Here is a 24,710-nt window from a genome sequence, read left to right as displayed (position 1 = left end):
GATGTTCGCGATACAGGCAAGAGGGCAGGAGAAGAGACTGGGAGAGCTGCCGTTTAGAAAATGGTAGGAAGAAACTTTTGATATCTGGGAATCCAGGTGGCCCGGGAATGGGAGGCACTGCACGAGTTAAACCTACCCCGGCTCGTAGAAGAAATGAAAGAGGACTTTAAAGAGATAGGACATGCTCCCGCTATCACTGGCGTGCATTTCCACCCCATCCCAATCTTCACCACCCCCCCCCCCCCCCCGAGTGCAGAGACCTGGATTAGTGACATGGCTGGGTTTCTCAGTCTCGAGAAAATAAAGTTCACCTTAAGAGGGTCAATGGAAGGGTTCACCCGGAGGTGGCAGCCGTTCGTCGACTTTCTCAGGGAAAATTAAAATGTCAGTGGAAGCAGAATTACAAAAGTGGGGGGGGGGGGGGGGGGGGGGGGAGGGGTGAAGATTGGGATGGGGTGGAAATGCATATTGTACCATGTTTATGTCATTATTATTATAAAAACTTGCAAATACCCTAATAAAAAATATTTTTTTAAAAAGAAAACTTTTTCATTAGATCGCGTCCAGTGCTTCCTACTCACCCATGCATCGCATCTGATCTCATGTTCAAATGGTAGCAGGGCTACGTAATGTAAATGAAGCAGCTCTAGATAATTACTGAATAGTTTTAATTATTCCAACGAGCATTACTTGGGAAAACTCAAATGCTAATTGTTGTTAATCATACTCCCTTCCAGAGGTGAAACCAGTATTATTGGCAAAAGACAGAGGCATTTTATTTAATATTCAGCGAAACAAGATGCTTTCCAGTACATGACAGACACATGATAACATACCCATTTCCAGGTATTCATAAAACAAGCCCAACTTTGACATGGATTGCAGCTGATAATCTTGCTCCCATCGGGGCAATTTTTCTTCTGACTTTTTTCTACAGCGAGCAATAAGATTCTTTAACCATCTGTGTACAAAGAACAGAAATATATCATGACAAGGTGAATGAAAATATCTGTGACAAAACTTCGAGGTTCTGAATTTGTTGTGTAGGCAACTTCAACATAGCGAACAGTCAGCATAGATTTGCAAATAACTATCCATATCCAAAAAATCTACTGGAACTGTTTGATGAGGTAGCCAAATTGATTACCGAGTATCATTCAATGGCTATCACCTACTTATTTTTTTTAGGAAAGCTATTGCTAAAGCTTTATCATTGGTGATGTTGCCTTTTGGATGATATGTTAAATCATTGTGTTATCATCCTATTCAGATGGATGTATAAGACATCATGGCATTATTCAAAGAAAAGTCCTGGCCAACATTCAGTTCTAAGCTCACATTTAGTCATTTATCTCATTGCTATTTTTGGGTGTTGATGTGCACAAATTTCTTAATATGTAAATGTTTGGATGCAATTGCAAGCAAAGTATTAATTGCACTTCAATAAATAAACTGCTGTTTGTGAAGAGCTAAGGAGGTGAAAGATTATGACCGGAATTCTCCGGCTGTTGCAATTCACTTTTCCCACCGGCATTGCACCCCTGCCCACAAGTTTCCCGGCGGCGTGGGGTGCTTTCAATGGGAAAACCCAATGAAAAATGCCAGTAGACAAATGGCCTCCAGCGAATGACACGTCACCGAGAAGCATCACATAATAGAACATAGAACATAGAACAGTACAGCACAAAACAGGCCCTTCGGCCCTCAATGTTGTGCCGAGCCATGATCACCCTACTCAACCCACGTATCCACCCGATACCCGTAACCCAACAAACCCCCCCTTAACCTTACTTTTATTAGGACACTACGGGCAATTTAGCATGGCCAATCCACCTAACCCGCACATCTTTGGACTGTGGGAGGAAACCGGAGCACCCGGAGGAAACCCACGCACACAGGGGGAGGACGTGCAGACTCCACACAGACAGTGACCCAGCCGGGAATCGAACCTGGGATCCTGGAGCTGTGAAGCATTTATGCTAACCACCATGCTACCCTGGTGCAGAAGGAGGCCCATCGGGTCTGCACCAATCCCCTGAAAAAGCATCCGTCAGAAGCCCACTCCCCCACCCTATCTCTGTAACTTAACCTGTACATACCTGGACATTAAAGGAGAAATTTAGCACACTTGCACACGTTTGGACTGTGTGGGGGGGGGGGGGGGGGGGGGGGGGGGGGGGGGGGCCAGAGCACCCGGAGGAAACCCATGCAGAAAGTGCTAAACACAATGCCACCAAGCATACGGCTGGGGTACCAGAGAATTCAGCCCTATATATAAAATACAAGCGGCTGGAATCTCCGCTTTCGGGATTCTCCATTTTGCCGCCAGAGCACCCACACATAGGTACTTCCCAACGGCGTTGGGCTGCCCACAATGGGAAATGAGGCCTTTGACTGGCTGCCGAGACGGTGAATCCTGCCACTGGCCGGGACACGCCGCATCAGAAAACCGGTGCTGTCGGATAGTTAATCACGCCCAAGGCCTTTTTTCAATCATAGCGTTCATACAAGTGATAGCATATCAGGGAATTTTCAAACTTGGATTATAGGATGCAAGAAAGCACAACACGATCTGCAGATCTTTGTTCCATGACCTCTACCATTTACACTATACTCTTTTGTTAACATAAATTTAGAATACCCAATTCATTTTTCCAATTAAGGGGCAATTTAGCATGGCCAAGCCACCTACCCTGCACATCTTTGGGTTGTGGGGGCGAAACCCATGCAGACACAGGGAGAATGTGAAAACTTTACACTGACAGTGACCCAGGGCCGGGATCAAACCTGGGACCTCTGCACCGTGAGGCAGCAGTGCTAACCACTGTGCCACCAAGCTGCCCTCATTTACACTATACCTAACAAGTATAAAGACATTTTTATCTGTGGCTTGGTAATGGGAGGTACCATTTCAAAATAAAATGAGACAAATTAATCAGACAAGTCTCAACCCAAATGCAGAATTCATGCTCATTTGAGGTCATGTACATTTACATCAAGTTCAATCCAACATGAACTCAAACTCATCCAAAACTATGGCCTCCTGCATTCTCTTCTCCAAACCATCAGGCTTATTTAGTACCCCCTTGCTCACTGTCATTGGCACCATATCTTTTGGCATTTTAACTTAAAAATCCTCATTTTCATCTTCAAATTAATTGCATCTTTCTCCCACCATTCCTATTCTATGTTTCATCTTCACTCTTTGAATACTTCCATCTTACTATATCCACCTTACACTTAAATGTCTCCTAAAACCTACCTCTTTAATCACAACTTCAGAAATCTCCCCATATTTCCTTCCCACTGTGTTCTGACAGTGAATTGGCTTGACAGTTTAGCTAAGTTGTTTTGATTTGAGTACAAAAACAGAGGACAAAAGCTCAAAATGAATGAGTCAAGAAAAAAATTGAGATTAGAAAATTTGTAATGTAAAGGATCAGAAATAAATTGTAAAAAATACGATAAAACAATTAAAAGGTTGGGTTAGGTAAATTCCATGACAGAGTGGATAGTGTGTGGGAAGAGTGAATTTGAGTCAAAGAGCCATGTCTCCTTGTTCCTTGCTTTCACGTTTTTAAATTGGCGAACAGGAAAGTTCAGGTACATGAATATTCCTGGATATGATATTTGCATGACAACACAAAACAAGCCTACCTTTCCCATCAGACACTCGTTTATTTGATTAAGTGTTAATTTAAGCTTTGACTTGGGCACTGGGTGGCGCATGTTGTGAACACATTTTGTAAATTTGCAAAATACAGGTCTGACTGCATTCCAGAGAGAGCGATTTTAAAAATATTTCTATAGGTCCTCAATAGGATGTTATTGGATACAATGGCCGGGATGCGGCCGCTCGGAGTCTGGAGAATCGCTGGGGGGGGGAGGGGCCCACTGACAACGGCCCCTGACCGGCTTGCCGTGATCCCCGCCCCTGTCAAAAAAACGCCGCCGGAGAATTCCGTAGCCGGCGTCGGAGCGGGATTCACGCCACCCCCTGGCGATTCTCTGATCCGGCAGGGGGTCGGAGAATCCCGCCCAATGTTATTCCACAAAACTAATGCAAGACACAATTTTAGACAATTTAATTAAAGTAGCTTTTGTGAGGGTCACGAAGAATCTAGCATGAGTTTGTAGAGTCAAAAAGAAAATAACTTTATTTACAACAATAGTTCACTGCTGCCTCCTACACTAGCTGGTACCACACTGGCGAGCTCTATTTATACAGGTGAAACTGTTAAAGATTTCCTTGCAAACCCCCCCCCCCCCACAATTCCGGGAGCTCATCCTCCCCAGGAACCAATAGTACCCAGCCTATAGTGTTCAGGGAGTCGGAACAGTCGGAAAGCTGAACTGCAAGTGTGTTCTTGACAGCCATTTGCAATTGCGAAGGACGTGTGGGGAAATGCAAGATCTTTGGCATAAGAACATAGCAAATAAACAAAAGTAGAAAAATCGTCAAAACAGTATCATTCAATTTAGGGATTATACCCACTTAAAGCAATTGTAATAAATACAGTAATAAATATAGTACTTTTAAACTATCTTTAAAATTAGATCTTTCAATTATATTTCAATTATTGAATGTTTTTTAATGAATACAGAACAATAAAATAAAACAACACATCCTCAAACAAAACCACAGCCACCCAAACTCCCATCAGCTGACAGTGACTAGCTCTTGCATTGGGTGGAGAAGCTGACCTCCACTCCAACAGCATCCACGAGCGATCAGTGAAGCGAAGGCTAATACAAGAAGGGCAGCATAGTAGCAATTGTTGCTTAACAGCTCCAGAGTTCCAGGTTCGATTCCCGGCTTGGGTCACTGTCTGTGTGGAGTTTGCAAGTTCTCCCTGTGTCTATGTGGGTTTCCTCCGGGTGCTCCAGTTTCCTCCCACAGTCCAAAAAAGTGCAGGCTAGGTGGATTGGCCATGCTAAATTGACCCTTAGTGTCCAAAAAGGTTAGGTGGGGTCACGGGGATAGGGTGGAGGTGCGAGCTCTTTCCAAGGGCCGGTGCAGACTCGATGGGCCAAATGGCCACCTTCTGCACTGTAAATTCTATGACATCTGCAGCTCCGGCAGGTCTGACACCCCAAATATGGCCACCAGTGGACTGGGCTCCAACTCTATCTGTAGAATCGGCAACATGGTGCTAAAGAAAGAAACCCAAAATCTCACCAGCTCAGTACATGCCCAGAACATCTTCACATGATTTGCTGGGCCCCTCCCACAACGCTCACACTTGTGTTCCAACCCCTCAAACAACCAACTTGTCCTAGCCCTAATTAAGTGAGCCAAGTGTACCACCATCAACTATATCAGCCCCAGTCTCAGGTACGACAAAGAAGTGCTCACCCTACGCAAGGCCTCCCATCACACCCCTTAATTTTATTTAGCCACAACCCCATCTCCCACGTGGCCTTAGTCCCCACAAGAGATGTAGTATCCTCTGCCATTATCCTCCCGTAAATTCCCCAGGTGCTCCCCTCCTCCATCCCCGCCAGCGACAGAACCCTTTCCTACAATGAGACTGGCGGTACTACTGGAAATGACGGGAAGACCTTCCTCGCAACATCCTTCACCTGTAGATATCTAAAGTTCTCCGACTGTGAAAGCCCAAACTTTTCTGCTAACCCTTCTGGACTCGCAGAGAGAGGGGGTTTGGACTGGGTCCGGTTGGAGGAGGAAACTTACATGGGAATGAGTTTGAGGGCCCTTGGCACTGGCCCCGTTACCTTTATCCCAAAGGAAATATATGAGCCGCCCACTGGTGGAATCTTCATTTAGATGAAGTGGGGGGGGGGGTTACTGCTGACCGGCAGGGGGCAGCTGGGAGACAGGAGATGGAGATCAGATGGCGGTTACCGCCAAGGGGCGGATCAAGTGAGGTGCGGAACACGGGCTAGGAGCTGGCCTAGGAAAGGTCATGGCAGATTGACAGGGGAGCGGGACAAGGCCGCACGTTACAGGAGACTCACCTGAAGCTGGGAGACCAAATTAGATTAAGGAAGGGATGGGTCGGGCAAGTGTTTCATTCAGGACTGGACTTTAAAACAAGGGGGGTGGCTATCCTGATTAACAAAAGAGTGACATTCGAGGTGGGGAAGATAGAGGCAGACCCGGGAGGCAGATTTGTTATTGTTAGCGGGAAGCTAGAGAGAATGGCAGTGGTGCTGGTGAATATGTATGCCCCAAACTGGGATGATGTCGCGTTTGTCAGGAAGGTGCTGGGAAAGATCCCAGACCTTGACTCGCACCGGCTGATCATGGGTGGTGACTTTAATACGGTCCTGGACCTGAGATTGGGTCAGTCGAGTGCTAGGTCGGGGAAACTATCAGCAATGGCAAAGGAACTGCGGGGGTTCATGGAGCGCAGGGGAGGGGTAGATCCATGGAGATTTGAGAGACCAAGGAACAGGGAACATTCATTTTATTCCCATGTACACAAGGCGTACTCCAGGATAGATTTCTTTGTGCTAGATAAAACACTGTTAGCAGGGGTTGAGGACACCGAGTACTCAGCAATTGTGGTTTGAGATCACGCACCGCACTGGATACACCTACGGGTAAGCATGGGAATGCCCCAGCACCCACAAAGGAGACTAGATACAGGGCTGTTAGCGGATGAGGAGATCTGTGAACGAGTGAGAGAGGCCATTCGGGTGTACATAAAGATCAATGACATGGGAGAGATTGCGGCTGGGATGGTCTGGGAGGCACTGAATGCGGTTATTAGAGGGGAACGTATTTCGATTAGAGCCCACAGGAATAAAAGTGAGCGGTTGGAGCTGGACAGGTTGGTAGGAGAAATCTTACAGGTGGACAGGAGATGTTCGGAGTCTCCAAATGAGGAGCTCCTGAAGGAGTGTCAGAGACTTCAAATGGAGTTTGGGCACCTTTCCACAGGAAAGGCAGAGGGTCAGCTGAAGAGGGTTATAGTGGCAATATATGAGCATGGGGAGAAAGCTAGCAGGATGCTGGCTCATCAGCCGAGGAAACAGGAGCCGGCGAGAGAAATAGGGAAAATAAAGGATATGAGGGAAGATGGTGACAGACCCGGGGGCGGTGAATGAAGTGTTGTGGGTATTTTACAGGGGGGGGGGGGGGGGGGGGGGGGGGGGCAATTGGGCTTGGGGAGGTGATAGATGGACTGGGGGCGATGCAATCGGGTAAAGCCCCAGTACCTGACAGATTCACATTGGAATTTTATAAGTTCTCTGGGTTACTGGGGCTGCGCCTGGTTAAGGCTTTTGACGAGTCCAAAGAGCTGGAGTACTCCCCCCAACGTTATCACAGGCATCAATTTCTCTCATCCTGAAGCGAGACAAGGATCCGGAGAGCTGTGGATCGTACAGGCCAATCTCCCTCTTGAATGTAGATGCCAAATTATTGGCAAAGATCCTGGCCACTCGAATAGAGGTTTGTGGCCCGGAGATAATTGGGGAGGATCAGACGGGATTTGTAGAGGGCAGGCACCTGACATCCAACATTAGACGGCTTTTTAATGTAATTATGGTGCCAGCAGAGGGGCGCGAGGCTGAGGTGGTAGTCGCCATGGATGCGGAGAAGGCTTTCGACCGGGTGGAATGGAAGTATCTGAGATATTTTAGGTTTGGGTAGGGATTTGTGGGGTGGGTCCAGTTATTGCACTGGGTGCCAGTGGCAAACGTAAGAACTAACTGAGTTCGGTCAGAATACTTTAGTCTATGTTGGGGGACAAGGCAGGGATGCCCGCTCTCCCCATTACTGTTTGCCCTGGTCATAGAACCCTTAGCAATGGCCTTGAGAGCAGCGAATGCCTGGCAGGGTATAGTGAGGGGTGAGTTAGAACACAGGGGCCTCTCTATGTGGACGATTTGCTGCTATATATCACGGACCCGGTGGTGGTGGTGGTGACCGGAATCATGGAGGTATTAGGAGAATTTGGGCAATTTTCAGATTATAAGTTAAATATGGGAAAGAGAGAGATGTTTGGGGGCAGCTTCACAAGCAGTGAATCAAATGAGAAGGGATTTCCGTAGATGGGAAGCTCCCACTGACGCTGGCCGGGAGAGTTCAAACTGTGAAGAGGACAGTCCTTCCGAGACAGCTTTTCTTTTTTCAATGTCTCCCGATTTTTACCCCAAAGGCTTTTTTCGGAAGTATAAATGCGGCGATATCGAGGTTTATAAGGGCGGGTAAAACCCAGAGAGTATGGAGGGCACTCCTGGAACGGGCCCACGGGGAAGGGGGATTGGCTCTCCCATGTTTATTACCTATTACTGGACTGCCAAGATAGCGATGGTAAGGAAGTGGGTAGTGGGGGAGGGGTCGGTTTGGGAGCGGATGGAGGCAACATCATGCAAAGGTATGAGTTTGGAGGCTTTACTGACGGCGCCCCTGCCGTTCTCGCTGGCTCGGTACTCTACAAGTCCGGTGGTGGTGGCAGCCCTAAGGGTGTGGGGGCAATGAAGGCAGCATATGAGACTGGAGGGGGAGTCAGTGTGGTCACCGATCTGTGACAATCACCCGTTTGTCTCGGGGGGGCTGGATGGGGGCTTTAAGGTATGGCAGCGGGCAGGGATTCAGAGGTTTGGGGATCTATTCATCCAGGAGGGCTCTCCGACCTTGGAGACATTAGAGGAGGAGTTTGATTTGCCGGGTGGGAACAGGTTTCGGTAACTTCAAGTGCGGGGGGAGAGTCAGGAGCATGGGTCAACGATATGGTAGGGTTTCTCAGTCTGGAGAAAATCAAGTTCGCTCTGAGGATCAATACAGGGATTCACCTGGAGTTGGCAGCCGTTCATCGATTTCTTTAACAAAAATTGAAAGTCAGCAGTAAGGGGGAAAAGGTAAAATGTGGGGGGGGGGGGGGGGGAGTAAAACAGGAGGCAGGGTAATGTTAAATAAGGACAGGGAGCTTAGTATACAGGTAATTGGGGACAGGGCAAGAGAAGTGGGGGACGTGGTTTATTATTTGTTATTCTTTTAGGGGGTATTTTGTGCGTCCACCCGAGCAGTTGTTTTAGAAATGTCAACATGTTAAATTGTGAAAATTACAAATGCTTCAATAAAATATTTTCTAAAAAACAAAGAATCTTCATTTAAGATCTGGAATCAATTGAGGAGGGGATGTATACGAGATGGCGGGAGGAAGGGATAGAGCGGGTCAGGGACCTGTTCGCTGTGGGTACGTTTGCGGGTTGGAGGAAGTGCGAGAGAGGTCTGAGTTGCCAAGGGGGAATGAGTTTAGATATTGGCAGGTGAGGACTTTTGCGTGGAAGGAGCTGTCCTCGTATCTTCAGCTGAACTATACGCTATGGGAGACGTCATTGGTCCCGGATGAGTGGGACGAAGGGAGGATTGAAGATATCCAATGGTGGTTGGGAGAGAAGGGGTCTACCTTAGTGGAAGGGATCAAGTAGAAGTGGGAGGAGGAGTTACAGATCGGAATGGGGTAGGGAATTTAAAGCAAGATAATGCATCGCATCGACTCAACCTACTCACATGCGGGGATGAGCCTTATACAGTTTAAGGTGGTACATAGGATTCAGATGACTCGGGCCCAGATGAGTAGGTTTCTCCCAGGAGTAGAGGACGCGTGTGTATAATATATGTGTGTGTGTGTGCGTGGTGCTTCTGGGACGCGATTTGGGAGATTGTCGGGGATTGTGGGATTGAGGGTGATGCTGGACTCTATGGTGGCAATTGTTGCGGTGTTGGAGGCACTGGGGTTGCAGATGGGGACGGTGGCCGATGTGGTGGCTTTCACCTCCCTAATTGCTCGGCGATAGATACTATTGAGCTTGAGATCAACGCAAGTAAACTTCTTAGGCTGGAGAAGATAAAGTTCGGCCTTAGAGGGTCGGAGGAGGGGTATTACTTGTGTTGGAGGCTGTTTCTGAGGAATTGATTGTCACAAGAGGGTTGGGAATTAAAGGGGGAAAAATTGAACAAACTACATATACTTTATTTATTTTGTACTTTGTTGATGTGATTTTGGACTAAAATATATTTTAAAAAAGAGAATAAATATTGGGTAGTGTTTTCATGGTCACCATTTGGCCTGTAAAATTTTGGGATGAATGATACAGACACGGTTTGATTTTTAGTACCATTGTTTGCACCCTCCTGTACCTTGTTCAAGAGACTGCCATTTATGCGCAAGACTCTATAACGAGTGCGGACAATACAACTAAGTCCTGGAGCGGCCAGTGGCGCAGTGGTTAGTACTGGGGCAGCAGCATTGAGGACCCAGGTTCGAATCCCGGCCCTGGGTCACTGTCCGTATGGAGTTTGCACATTCTCCCGTGTCTGCGTAGGTTTCACCCCCACAACCCAAACATGTGCTGGTTTGGTGAATTTGCCATGCTAAATTGCCTCTTAATTGGAAAAAAAAATAATTGGGGACACTAAATTGAAAAAAAAAAATCAAACTAAGTCCTCAATAATTTTCCCTCTCTGCACCAATGTATGGAGGCCAACTAAAACACATGACCACTATAGGCAAAATCAATGGGCTCAACAGAGACCAGTCATAAAACCTGTGAACTTTCTATTCTGAAATGCACCAGTTCTTCATTACATAGCTTTGTTAAACTATTGGGGAAACCTATAAATTTCAATTTAATCTCTGCATTTTAACTGCTGTACGTACTGAATATGAAATGAACTACTTTATCTCCCAATTGGAATATTCAACACACAGTCCATGATCACATACAAGACTCCCTTCATTAATCACTGTTGCTCTCAGAGATAGGGAAGTTCAATTTTGCGTTCCATGTAATACTATTACTATGCTTGTTTAGGGACTGAAGACCAACAGCCCGAGAGCAGGGAGAACGTCTGGAGAATCCAGAATGGAAACCAGTGGCGTGCAGAGGGGGGGGGGGGGGGGGGGGGGGGGGGGGGGGGGGGTGCGACGGTGCATTGGCCCCGGGCATCCATTGGATGGGGGCATCCAATCAGAGAAGGGAAAAAAAAAAAAAATTTATTTAAAAAAAAAAAAAAAAAATTTTAAATTTAGATTACCCAATTATTTTTTTCAATTAAGGGGCAATTTAGCGTGGCCAATCCACCTACTCTGCACATTTTTTGGGTTGTGGGGGCGAAACCAACGCAGACACGGGGAGAATGTGCAAACTCCACACAGACATTGACCCAGAGCCGGGATCGAACCTGGGACCTCAGTTCCGTGAGGCGGTTGTGCTAACCACTAGGCCACTGTGCTGCCCCAGAGAAGGAAATAAGATAGTAATTTTAAAATTTCAGCGGTGATAAATCAATTTTTGGAGGCTCACCACACTGCAGAGGCAGTTGTTAGCCCTTTATTCCTTTAACATGGTGTACCCTTTCTGTCTAGAGAAAATGGTCCTTCTCCCCATCCCCCCCACACGCATGCGCATGATGTATGTGGTGCAACCATCAAAAGCAACAAGCAGACGTGGCTGTTCGTTCCTGCGTTTCCTCGAGTCATAACTCGTCTTTTCTTCAGCTTTTTGTGCATCTAGATTAGTTCTTTTACCTACTCAGGTCAGTGAATAGCTCTAGAACAGGTGCAACTACGGTTTTTATAGGTTTTTGGCGATATTTAATGAAATATTTACGTGGAATGTAGTAAGAGTGAAGCCTGGATGATCAGAGGACTGCTATGGCATTTAATCTCGGAATAGGAGACATTTATTCCTTAACATGCTAATATTCGAATACAGATACCACTAATTTGCAAGTCTATGATATAAATTGCACAAAATTATCAGTGGAGAATCAGTGTGAAATAATTTGATACGAAGGAACAAAGAAATGAAATATGGTTTATCCGTCTGCAACTGACCGATTGTTTACCATTTTCTTCCCATTTTCTCATGCGTCTTACGGTTTTTGAGATAGAAAATGAATGTTACGAGTATTTTGTGTACAACCGAGTGGAGCACAGAACAGGAAAAAAAAAAGAGGGCCAGAGTCGAAGAAGAGTCCCATCAAAGAGGGGCATTAGATGCATGGATAAAAAGAAGTAAAGAAGAAGTAGGAGAACCTGGAGAAGTAAAAGATGATGTGGGTGCAGAGAAGGATTTTTCTGATACGGATTCAGCTCGGTCAGAACATAATACTCTCTCTCCTCAGTCTCGTTGTCAGGATGATGATCCATGTGAAGAAAATAAAGAAGATATTTGCATATTTTTGCAAAGAAGCGATTTTGGCTGTTTGAAGAAACCGATTCCAGATCATTTGAAGATGACAATATTACAACATGGCCCTGAAAGATATCAGAATAAAAGTGGTCCATTTGCTGAGAAGGATGGGAGATCATTTTCCAAACAGTGGTTTGATAAAGTTTCCACAAACGGAGAAATTGTGGAGAGAAAATGGTTGTTATACTCTCCATATCGGAAAGCATGCTACTGTTTTGTTTGCTTTTTGTTTTCAAAGGAGCATTTGTTGTCTGTGTCAAACTTTGGAAAGGAAGACGGTTTCTCCACTTGGAGAAAATTAAATCCAACAATACCTGACCATGAGAAAAGCCCTTCTCATAGAGCTCACATGAGGGAATACCTGAACCTTGTAGTTCGACTCCATCATTCAACTACGATAGATGCTGAACTTCAACAGCAAATGTCTGCTGAAAAGAAAAGATGGAAAGCTATAACTGAACGGATTGTCGAGGTTATATCCTTTCTGGCAAAACAGAATCTGGCCTATCGTGGACATCGAGGAGAAGGAATATCTGGGTTATCAGAGCCAGGGGAGACAGTCAGTGAAAATACAGGAAACTTTCTAGCAACAATCAGACTTTTGGCCAATATGATGACATCTTAGCAAAACACTTGCAGAGAGGGAAAGAGAAACCAAAAAGTGTCACCTACTTGTCCAACAGAATTCAAAACGAAATAATCAATCTTCTTGGTGAAACTGTCAAGAAAAATATAATTTCCGAAATTAAGGACGCAAAATATTTTAGCATAATGCTGGATTCAACTCCAGATATTGCCCATGAAGATCAGGTTTCTGAAATTCTGCGTTACGTTCATATTGATGAAAACAGAAAAGTAGAAATAAAGGAGACATTTCTGGGATTTTTTCAAGTCAACAAGAAAGATGCAGTCAGCCTGGTAAATAAAATTCAGGAAAAATTGGAAGAAGACAAAATTTCCATGAATGACTGTCGTGGTCAAGCATATGATAAGGCAGCAGTTATGGCTGGAGTGAGAGGAGGTGTTCAACAAAAAATTCTTGAAGTTAACCCAAAAGCTGTGTTTGTGAACTGCGAGAACCACAGCCTCAATTTGTCCTGTGTCCATGCAAGTGAGGTGCAATCTGTTGTTGTTACATTTTTTGGCATTCTAGAAAAACTCTACTTTTTTTTCTTCATCTACTTCTCATTGGGAAGTGTTAAAATCATTTGTCACTCGGACTGTGAAAAGACAGTGTGACATAAGATGGAGTTCCAGCCATGATGCTGTGCAAGTAATCCACGAAGAGTGTGACAACGTTATTGCAAGCCTTCAACACCTGCTGGAAGGAGAATTTTCAAGGGAAACTAAATCTGATGCAGGATCGCTACTGAACTCTATTCAACAGTTCCCGTTTATAGCTTTATTAAATTTTTGGTACTCAGTTTTATCATCAGTGGATAAAGTCTCAAAACGTTTGCAGGATCCGAAAATGGGGTTCCATGAAGCTTCTTGTGATCTGAGAGGACTTATTCATATCTTGAATTTGAAGAATGACGAAATTATCCACAATGCAATAGATTTAGCCAATGAATATTGTCAAAATTGGGGAATACCAATTGCACGAACAAGGAGAAGAAGAATAATGCCTGGAGAGTCAGCAAGAGATAGTGGACTGACGGCACAAGAAGAAATGAATAGAGTAATGGTAGAGATTGTGAACAGATTAAAAACTGAAATTGAAGACCGCAGTGTCCGTCTTCAAAGACTCAGTGACCGATTTTCTTTTCTTCTGAACTTGAATTCAGGAGTGATTGAAGATGAACAAGAAAGAGAGAAATTAAAAAAGGAATGTTCAGACTTTGCAAATTATTATGACAATGATGTGGTTGCAATTCAGTTATATGACAAAATTATTGATTTTGTGATGCTCCTTCGAGCTGGAGGGAATAGAGTTCCTCCTGATCCTAAAGATGCTCTGGAGTCTTTACTGCAGTATGGGAGGGATGTCTTTCCGACGCTGTGTGTTTCATACAGATTACTGCTTACAATCGCATTTTCAGTCGCAAGCTGTTAAAGGTCATTTTCAAAACTGAAATTAATAAAAACATATGAGGTCTTCTATGTCACAGGAGCGACTGACCAACCTGGCTTTAATAAGCATTGAAAAAGAATTTCTCACAGCTGATGTAAAAAGTGAAGTAGTTCAGGTGTTTTGTGACAGGAGGTATCATCTGGGGAAAAGAACTTAATAAATTTGATTGATTTATATTAAAATCGAATAAAGCGTTTATTTCATGTTTCATCTGTGTTTATATATTCAAAATGTTTTCCTTTCTCATAATATTTCTCAGTATATTAGGCCTTATACTTGAGTCTTTGGGGCATACAATCACGATTTGCCCCGGGCATCACCAGACCTCTGCACGCCACTGCTTGGGTCTTTGGGGCATACAATCAAGATTTGCCCCGGGCATCACCAGACCTCTGCACGCCACTGATGGAAACTAGTACTGGGTCTGCAGCAGATGAGTGCATACATGTACTTGGCAACCCCACCACTCACCACTCCTACTTGGAAATATATTACTGTTCCTTCACTGTCGGGTCAAAATCCTAGGACTCTCTCCCCAACAGCACTGTGGGTGTACTTCAGCCTCAGGGACTGCAGCGGGTCAAGAAGGCAGCTCACCACCACCTTCTGAAGGGCAACTAGGGATGAGCAATAAATGCTGGCCTAACCAGCGACACACACATCCGGTAAATTAATTTGAAAAAACAATGATTCATACAGACCTTCAATTCAGAAACAGTGATCAAAACTTCTAAACTTATACACAAATGTAGAGTAAAGATGTTTAGTTAACACAGATTTTAATTTCTTCAATTGCTGACTGATTCCTGGTAAAACAATGGGCGGAATTCTCCGCACTCACAACGGGGCGGAAAATAGCGGGCGGCGTAAATTTTTACGGCCACGCTGGTCCGACGACCTCCCGCTATTCTCTCCCCCCCCGCCTCCCGACACGAATCGCTACCCGACGTTTTTTTTACGGCGAGCAGCGATTCTCAGCTGGCCGATGGGCCGATTTCCAAGGCCTTTGCGACCGTTTTTATGAACGTCAAACACACCTGGTCTGACCGTTCGTAAAAACGGCCGTAAAGTCCCGATCTGGGGAACCATGGCACCGATTGGCACGGCAGTACCACGGCCGTGCCAATGGTGCCATGGGCCCGCGATCGGTGCCCACCGATCGCGGGCAGCGGGTACTTACCCCGCGCACTCTTTATCCTTCCGCCGCCCCGCTGTATCCATTCGCGGGGCGGCTGAGGGGCATACCGGCCCGCGCATGCGCGGGTTTCACGCAAATACGTGATGATGTCATCCGCGCATACGCGGGTTGGAGTCGTCCAATCCGCGCATGCGCGGCTGATGTCATCTGACGCGTCAGCCGTCGCTAAATCTGGCTAGCGGGCTTAACGAAATTCGTTAAGCCCGCGATGCCGGAGTTCACGGCCACGGGATGCTAGCCCCGACCAGGGACCAGAATCGGTTCCCGGTCGGGGGGCGGGCGGAGGCTGGCGTCAAACCCGCCCGTTTTTGACGCCAGCCTCACGATTTCTCCCGGGTGCGGAGAATCACGCCCAATGTATTTACTTTAAAATTCGCATGATTATTTTCAAATCCCTCCATGACCTTACCCTCTATTTTTGTAATCTCCTTCAGATCTACAAACCTCTGAAATATCTGCACTCCTCTAATTCTGTCCTTTTGAGCATCCCAGATTTTAAACTCTCGACAATTGCAGGCTATGTGCCTTCAGCAACCTGGGCCCAAAACTCTGGAAGATCCTTCGCTGAGCCTTCTACTTCTCATTTCTCCTCGAGAAATTCCTTAAAACCCATCTCTTTAACCAAGCTTTCGGTCATCTGATGCAAGATCTCCTTATGCAGTTCAGTGTCATTTTTTAAAATAATATTCCTGTCAAGCGCCTTGGGATGCTTTATTATGTCAACAGTGCTATATAAATAGAAACTGCTGCTGTAGTTAAAATATTTTGTTACAATGTAAATTTCTATAACCATTTGCACTTAAGAGCACATTAACTTACGGAATAAGAACTTCTTGAACGTTGTTCCATATTGCTTTTCCTCCCATTATAATCAGCAGTTGGGTTGATAGTTCTACAAGGCAGCCTCCTGGGTCACACTATGAATTTCACAAAGCAAAAGTTAACTCTTCCCTTGCTAGGCAGTTTACTTTAGCTTTAAAAATAAATATTTAATGAAAGTATCAGAGAAAATATATCACAAGAGTCTCTGTGAAACAAAGCAACTTATTTGATGTTTATGTGCATTTTAAAATTGATCCTGAAAAGTTATATAAACAGTCGCTTGGTAGTGCAGAACTTTAACATTGCTGAAAAGGGGAACATGTTGTCGAAGCTTTTCATCTTACACTCACGAGGTCAAAAGCAAGAATGCCAAATTACAAATGATGACAACAATTTTTACCATAGGAGAAAAGGATGCTGTTTGGTTGTCAAATCGACTCTCATTGGCTGAACAATTGCTACAAAGAAAACAATGGAGACCATGGGCGGGATTCTCCGAGCCTCCGCCGGGTCGGAGAATTGCCGGGGGGCAGCGTGAATCCTGCCCCGCCACTCCAATGCCGGATGCCGAATTCTCCCGTGCCGGTTTTTGGGCGGGGTTCACGTCGCGCCGGTCGGGGGCCAGCAAAGCTCAAACGTTGAGTCTAAACTGTATCGGCGTTAGGCCTAAACCAGAGGCTTAGACCAGCATGAAGATCCACCAATAGCAGCAGAATTCAAAATGTTTCCTCTTCGATGTCTTCAAACCCTCCGTGTTCTCCAATCCACGATCGACATCGAAATCCTCAGCTTCCCTTGCTCAAGCGTGCACTTGATCTGAGCCAAAAGGCCGAGAAGCGATCCAAATGAATTCACGTCAGCAACTGGTTGCACAAGGACTCCCAGGTCCCGCCGCACATGATTTCCAAAGCCTCAGGTACCTCGGGAATCTGCACATTAGAGTTAAACTAGCTGTCTCGCTTGAATATGCAGGTTTGCCAAAGTGATCCCGCCCACAATGGACATGATTTATATTGCAACATCTCGCAATTCTCCCGCGCGTTTTTTGGGCGGGGTTCACCCTGCGTATGCGGCAGAACACTCTGGCAGTTCTGCGCATGCGTGGGACCACGGCGGCCCTTCGGCATCGGTTGGCGCGGTGCCATCCCCTCTGGCACCAGCCTAGCCCCCAGAAGTGCGGAGGATTCCGCAACTACCGGGTGGCCCGACGCCGGAGTGGCCGTTCTTGGCACCAGCTTCGGCCCATCCCACCAATTGCGGGAGTATCCCGCCCCATAGTCTCCCAAGGTCCTGGGTAATTCTAAAAAAGTGCAAGGATTGAACATGGGCTTTAGTTTGCAGAGAATGGGTCCCTGCTTAATAAATGTATGTTGTTGCTAATAAATGTAAATGAGACACAGAAGCCCAACTGATTAATTTAAATTGGTTATTAGTGTAGCTATTAGTGCATTCTGAATTGTTCAGCAAGTGCTGCCCAAGCTCAGAATCATATTGAATAGATGTTTTGTTTTGGGTTTTGCCATCGCGTCAGATGGAGTATGGTCTGTACTTTCCAAATATGAAAAAGGAACATGCATTAAACACCTATGAGGCTTATGACTAAGTTAATGAAAAACGGATTAAAGGCACTGTATCCAAATATATTGGAAAGTAAAAAAGGGGTCAGTGCAAAAAGCAGCTTCTCATTATAGGACGCATGAGAAAAATTCTACAGGAGTTGGGTTTGTGGAGGATCTTTTAAATCAACAAGCTGAATTTAGGAATTAATGCTGCAGGATAAAACCTAAGGCAGGGGCAGGAAAGGGGAGAGTTTCCCGTTGTGGAAGTTTGTGGGGATTTGCACCATCTTGCATGACGCTGGCCTAATTAATTATTCAGTCGGGGGGTTTTTGATATTGTGTGTGGCTGTACGGCTCATGCCACCATAACCAGCCACCATATTTTAAAGGCGCTCAGACATCAACTGATGAACAGACGTGGTTGACGCATTTGAAACAATCTTCAGCCAGAAATGCCGAATGAATGATCTATCTTGGCCTGCTCCGGAGGTCCCCAGCATCGCAGGTGCCAGTCTTCAGTCAATTAAATTCACTCCACATAATATCAAGAAACAAGTGAGGGCATTGGATACTTCAAAGGCTATGGGTTCTCATAATATTCTGGCAGAACAGGCACCGGAATGTGGCGACTAGGGGCTTTTCACAGTAACTTCATTTGAAGCCTACTTGTGACAATAAGCGATTTTCATTTCATTTTCATTTTGATTTCAGCAGTACTAAAAGTGTATGTTCCAGAACTTGCCTCACCTGAAGCCAAGCTGTCCCAGTACAGCACAAGACCGACATTTAGCCAGCAATTTCCCAGTTATGTCAGTTCACAAAATGCAGGACAAATCTAACCCGGCTAATTACCGCACCATCAGTCTACTCTTGATCATCAGTGGTGTAAACGGTCATCAATAGTGCTATCAAGCAGCACTTGCTTCGCAATACCCTGCCCATTGCTGCTCATTTTCTGTTCTGCCAGGTTCATTCAGGTCCTGACCTCATTACAGCCTTGGTTCAAACACAGACAAAAGAGTGCAACCCCCAGAGGTGAGGCTGCCCTCAACATCAAGGCAGAATTTGACCAAGTATGGCATCAAGGAGTCCTAGCTGGTCAATGGGAAAACTCCCCATTGGATTGGGTCAGACCTAACACAAAGGAAGCTGATTGTGGTTGTTGAAGGTCAATCACTTCAGTTCCAGGATATCACTGCAGGAGTTCCTCAGGGTAGTGTCCTAGACCCAAAGAGGTTCAGCTGCTTCATCAATGACTTTCCTCCAACATAAGGTCGAAGTGGGGATGTTCACGGATGACTGCACAATGTTCAGCACCATTTGTGATTCCTCAGATACTGAAGCAATCCATGTCAAAATGCAGCATGACCTAGGCAATATCCAGGCTGATAAGTGGCAAGTAACATTCACTCTGTGCAAGTGCATGGCAATGATCAATCGCCAACAAAATAGAATCTAACCGTGAAAACCATCTGTGTCGTGGATAATTGGGCAGAGGGTTTACGATTCCGGTTGGGCCTTCATCTGCATCCTATTAATAGGATCCAAATGAATTCATTTTTTTCTGCCAAAAAAATATACTTTATTCATAAAATCTATAATAAACATTACAGAACATTTCCAATTGTCTTGACTGTACATTTCCATCAAAGTTATATTCACTTGACTTTCTTCCATTCAATTGGGATGACATTACACATATATCAAAGTTTACGTTACAATTCTTTCTTAAATATTGACATTGTCATGTTTCTTTTATACATTGGAATGTTAATGACCCAGACCGAGGGGTTTTACACTGTTACCCACCTCCTAGTGTACATTTACTGGTAAGACCTTACACAGTGGTATTTCCCCATTGCGCCTTGGCGGCAGCTACTCCAAGCTTGAGTGTGTCCCTCAGCACGTAGTCCTGGACCTTGGAATGTGCTAGTCTGCAACACTCGGTCGAGGACAATTCTTTGCACTGGAAGATCAGCAAGTTACGGGCAGACCAAAGAGCGTCATTCACCGAGTTGATGACCTTCCAGCAGTTGATGTTTGTTTCGGTGTGTGTCCCCGGAAACATTCTGTATAGCACAGAGTCCTGTCTCACAGAGCTGCTCGGGGTGAACCTTGACAAATACCACTACATCGCTCTCCAGACCTTCTTTGCAAAGGCACATTCCACAATTGTACATGGTGTCCCTTCGGACACTATCCATCTTGGATCTCCAGATTAATTTGAAGATGGCCCGGGTGATTGCTGCGGCGTACGTTGGGTAATGGGCCAGACCTGCGCTACGTGCAGTAACACCGTGAGTACCTCACACTTGATGACCAGGGTTTTGCCCGCAATGGAGAGGGAGCGTTGCTCCCACCAGCCCAGTTTCTGTCTTACTGTGACAATGCGCTCCACCCAGTTTTTGGTGCACGCCCCAGCCACTATGAACCATATCCCCAGCATCTTCAGGTAATTTGATCTGACAGGGAAGGGGACAAAGGACCGGTCGGCCCAGTTCCCAAAGAACATGTCCTCGCTCTTGCCGCGGTTTACCTTGGCTCCCGAGGCCAGTTCAAACTGGTCGCAGGCATTCAAGAGCCTGCGTACAGACGCGAAATCCGAGCAGAAAACGGTGACGTTGTCCATGTACAGGGAGGCCTCGACTTGCACGCCTCTGCTGCCTGGGATCGTCACTTCTTGTATACCCGGATCCTTCCTGATGGACTCGGCAAAAGGTTCTATGCAGCACACAAACAGGGCCGAGGAGAGTGGGCAGCCCTACCCGACTCCAGATTTGAGCTGGAACTTTTCTGATTCCCACCCATTGAGACTGCGCCATAGATGTTTGTGTAGAGCAGTTTGATCCAATTGCGAATTCCCTCCCCAAACCCAATTTTGGAGAGCACATCCATCATGTAGGTGTGCGATATTCTGTCGAAAGCCTTCTCCTGGTCAAGGCTGATGAGGCAGGTGTCCACCCTCCTGTCCTGCACGTAGGCGATCGTATCCCTGAGTAGCACGAGGCTTTCAGAGATCTTCCTGCCGGGTACAGCACAGGTCTGGTCAGGGTGGATCACCGACTCCAGAGCAGACCTGACCCGGTTGGCGATGACCGTGGCTAGAATTTTGTAATCCACATTCAACAGTGAAATGGGTCGACATTTTCGAATTTCTTCCCTTTCCCCCTTCTGCTTGTAGATGAAGGTGATGATGCATTTTCCTCTTGGATTCTGACACACTGCCGTCCCGAATCGTACTCTCGTACACTTCCAGCAGGTCTCGGCCCATCCAGTCCCACAGAGCCGAATACAACTCAGCCGGTAAGCCGTCGCTTCCAGGAGTTTTACTCGTCTCAAAGGACTTGATGGCCTTTGTCAGCTCATCCAGAATTAGCGGTTTGTCCAGGTTTTCCCACTCGCTGTCGCCCAAGACCTCCGTGATAGACGACAGGAAGGTCTGGGAAACAGTGCTATCTGTTGGCTTCAGATCATACAGTCCGGCATAAAAGGATTTACTGATCCTCAGGATGTCAGACTGCGATGACTTTACAGAGCCATCTTCTTCCTTCAGGCTGCTGATCACAGAGGTCTCTCTGTGCACCTTTTGGAAGAAGAAGCGTGAGCACTTTTCATCCTGCTCCACGGAGTGGACTCTGGAACGGAAGATAACCTTGGAGGCCTCCGAGATGTAGAGCGAGGCTTTCTGGCTATTCACCTATTGGAGATCCTCCTTGACATCAATCCCCATCGAGTACAGCTGGAGCAAATTCTACATACTTTTCTGGAGCCTGGACATGGCCCCTTGCCTCTCTCTCACCTTTTGAACGCCTTTGGAGGATGAAAAACCTTTTGATGTTCCCCTTGATTGCTTCCCAACAGAGATGTGGAGACTCAAAGAGGGGTTTCACGGCTCTCCAACCTTTGTAATCCCTTTTAAGTTCCTCGAGGTTCTCTGGAGTCAACAGTTTTACATTCAGCTTCCATGTCCCCCTGCCTGGCCCCTGGTTTTCCTGCAGGTGGCAGTTGGCCAGTAGGAGGCAGTGGTCAGAGAAGAACACCGGCTTAAGGTCGGTGGACCTGACCGTGAAAGCATGGTACACAAAGAAGAAGTCTATCCTGGAGCGGGCGGACCCGTCTGGCCGTGACCATGTGTACCTACGCTGTGCTCCGTCTGCAGGGCTGCTGAAGACGTCGAGCAGCTTGGCGTCTTTTACCGTTTCCATCAGGAGTCCGGACGTAGCATCGAGTTTGCTGTCGGCTCTGCCGGACCGTCCAGCCACATCGATGATGCAGTTGAAGTCACCGCCCAGAATGACCGGCTTGGAGGTGGCCAACAGCAGTGGGAGTTGCTGAAGGACTGCCAGCCGCTCACGGGGCGTACACATCTGAGAGGGGCATCTTTGTATTTGATGTCTGCTGCGAGGAGGCGTCCGTCTGCATCTCCTTAACGTCGGAGATGGTGAAATCCCCCCCCCCCCCCCCCCCCCCCCCATAGCAGAACACCCAGGCCGGAGAAACGACATTCGTTTCCTCCCGACCAGATGGATGGCCCGTGGGACCACCAGCTCGACCAGTGCCTGTAGTTGCTGAGGTGCGGAATCCCACACTCCTGCAGGAACAGTAGGTCGGCTTTCATATTTGCTAAGTAGCTGAGTGTGGCTACACACCGCAAAGTATCTTTAATGCTTCACGCATTAATAGATGCAATTTTAAACCCTATTTTAAAAAGGTAGATTTACCAGTCTCAGAGTCCAGAGTCTATACAGTTGGGTGTTCCACCTGTTCAATGTTCCCCAGCATGCGGGTGGTGCTCGCAAACTGTTGCACAGTTGCAGGGCTGAGAAAGCTGTCCTGGTCCGCACCAGGCCCGTGAACTTGACGGATATGCATTGGGGGGGTAGTGTAGCCCTGGCATCTGTCATGGCAGTCAGTGGGTGTTGGGGTTGCAGGCCGGTTTTCGCCTGGGTTGTTGCTGCTTCTTAATTTCTGGAGCTGGTCTGTGACCTTGTTTTCAATATCCGGCGTCTGGTGGGCGTTGGTCACATTGCTCTTCCCATCGGCCAGAGGTGTGTGATCTCTGCGTGTTTTATTTTCTTTTCTGTCTGTGGTCTGGGGGGTCTGTGCATCCCGTCCCACATTGGTACTTTGCCTCTTTAATTGAGGCCGATTCTTAGTTTGTTTTTCCTCATTGGAGGAGGTGTTGGCGCTAAGGCTGCTAGCTGGAAGTTGCCGCTTTTTTCCATTCACCATCAGGGGTTTCTTCAGTTTATTTTTCTGTTTCCTCTTTCGTTTGTCCCTGTTCGCCGTTTCCCAGCACCCTTCATTCTTCGTTCCATCCTCTTCCATTGAGTCTTCTTCGTCAGATGAAGTAGGGATTGAATTGTCAGGTTGTGCTGGGGCCTCCACTTTTTGTTGAGGGCCCTTCTATTGATTTTCAGCATTCTGTGTCGTGGTGTCTTTGTCGATGGAGGGTGCATGAACCTCCTCTGTGGTCGCCTCTTGGACTCCGCCGCTGATGATTTGTGTGTACATTGACCTGCGTTTGGGCAGGCCCTGTAAAGATGGCCGGCTTCCCCAAACAGGTTGCAGCACTTATCTTCCTTGCAGTCCTTTGCCATGTGTCCCTCCTGCTTGCAGTTTCTGCAGAAGGTGACGTTGCAGTTGACGGCAACGTGCCCTGTTTTGCCACAGGTGCGGAGCACTCATGGTTGCCCCGCATAATAGAGATAGCCAAGATTTCCTCCAATGGCGAATCTGGAGGGGGGAATGTAGGATGGTTCTATTGCCGTCCATTCTCAGGGTCACCTTGACCTGGTGGTCACTTGTCCAGATTCCAAAGGTGTCCTTCAGTTGCATGCTGTTACTTTTCAGCTCGACGTACCTGGCGAGGAATGTGAGCACATAAGACACGGGGACGTGGGGGTTGTACGTGTGCACTGTAACCACCTGGTTTTGCTGCGACGGTAGCATGAACAGAGGCTCCGCAGTCAGGACAGACGGGGAGCTCTGGTTGCCTTTCTCTTTAAACAAGTTGAAGAATTTGATGCAAGCTGCCACACTATAGAAGGTGACGTCAAAATATCCAATTTTGGGGAAGTCTTGCAAGCAGAAGATCTCTGTTGGTTGAAATCCGCAGCACTCGACAGTACCCGCTTCACGAAGAAAATCCGATCCACAGGCGAGTCTCCTTCCATCTTCTTCACTGTAACTTGGACAGTGTTTCGCACTCCCCCAGCCTGGTGGTCGGGATGCAGTTCCAGCCATAGCTCAAATGTTGAGTCTAAACTGTATCGCCGTTAGGCCTAAACCAGAGGCTTAGACCAGCATGAAGATCCACCAATAGCAGCAGAGCTCAAAACGTTTCCTCTTCGATGTCTTCAATCACTCCGTGTTCTCCAATCCACGATCGACATCAAAATCCTCAGCTTCCCTTGCTCAAGTATGTACTTGATCTGAGCCAAAAGGCCGAGAAGCGATCCAAATGAATTCACGTCAGCAACTGGTTGCACAAGGACTCCCAGGTCCCGCTGCACGTGATTTCCAAAGCCTCAGGTACCTCGGGAATCTGCACATTAGAGTTAAACTAGCTGTCTCGCTTGAATATGCAGATTTGCCAAAATGATCCCGCCCACAATGGACAGGATTTATATTGCATCTTCTTTTCTGGCGGGGCCCTTAGTCTCTGAAAAGGAGAATCCATACACTATTAATTATGGATGATTTTAACTACACTGGTATTAATAGACAGAAGAGGCTGCTAAAGGAGATATGGGAATGAAGTTTCTACAATGTGTACAGGACGTCTTTCTAACCCAATATGTAAAACCCCAACAAGGGAAGATTTGACAATGGGTCTAATAATGGGTAATGAACCAGGGCAGATAAGTGAAGTAAAAGTAAA

The 24,710-nt window shown here is 46.6% G+C and overlaps 1 protein-coding gene across 4 annotated transcripts in view; it reads right to left on the bottom strand.

The window, feature by feature from the left end:
• Positions 1-24,710, bottom strand: part of ano6 (anoctamin 6) — a 177,822-nt gene that overhangs the window by 17,090 nt on the left and 136,022 nt on the right. For all 4 annotated transcript variants that reach the window (XM_038781357.1, XM_038781355.1, XM_038781358.1 and 1 more), the window contains 2 exons: positions 16,266-16,363; positions 837-961 (listed from right to left, as the gene is read on the bottom strand). In XM_038781357.1, the coding sequence (XP_038637285.1) occupies positions 837-961; positions 16,266-16,363 (223 nt within the window). The remainder of the gene's footprint in view (positions 1-836; positions 962-16,265; positions 16,364-24,710) is intronic.

The sequence above is a fragment of the Scyliorhinus canicula genome, chromosome 20 (genome assembly GCF_902713615.1).
Source record: "Scyliorhinus canicula chromosome 20, sScyCan1.1, whole genome shotgun sequence".
Classification (NCBI taxonomy): Eukaryota; Metazoa; Chordata; class Chondrichthyes; order Carcharhiniformes; family Scyliorhinidae; genus Scyliorhinus; species Scyliorhinus canicula.
This window is presented reverse-complemented; position numbering and strand designations above follow the sequence as displayed.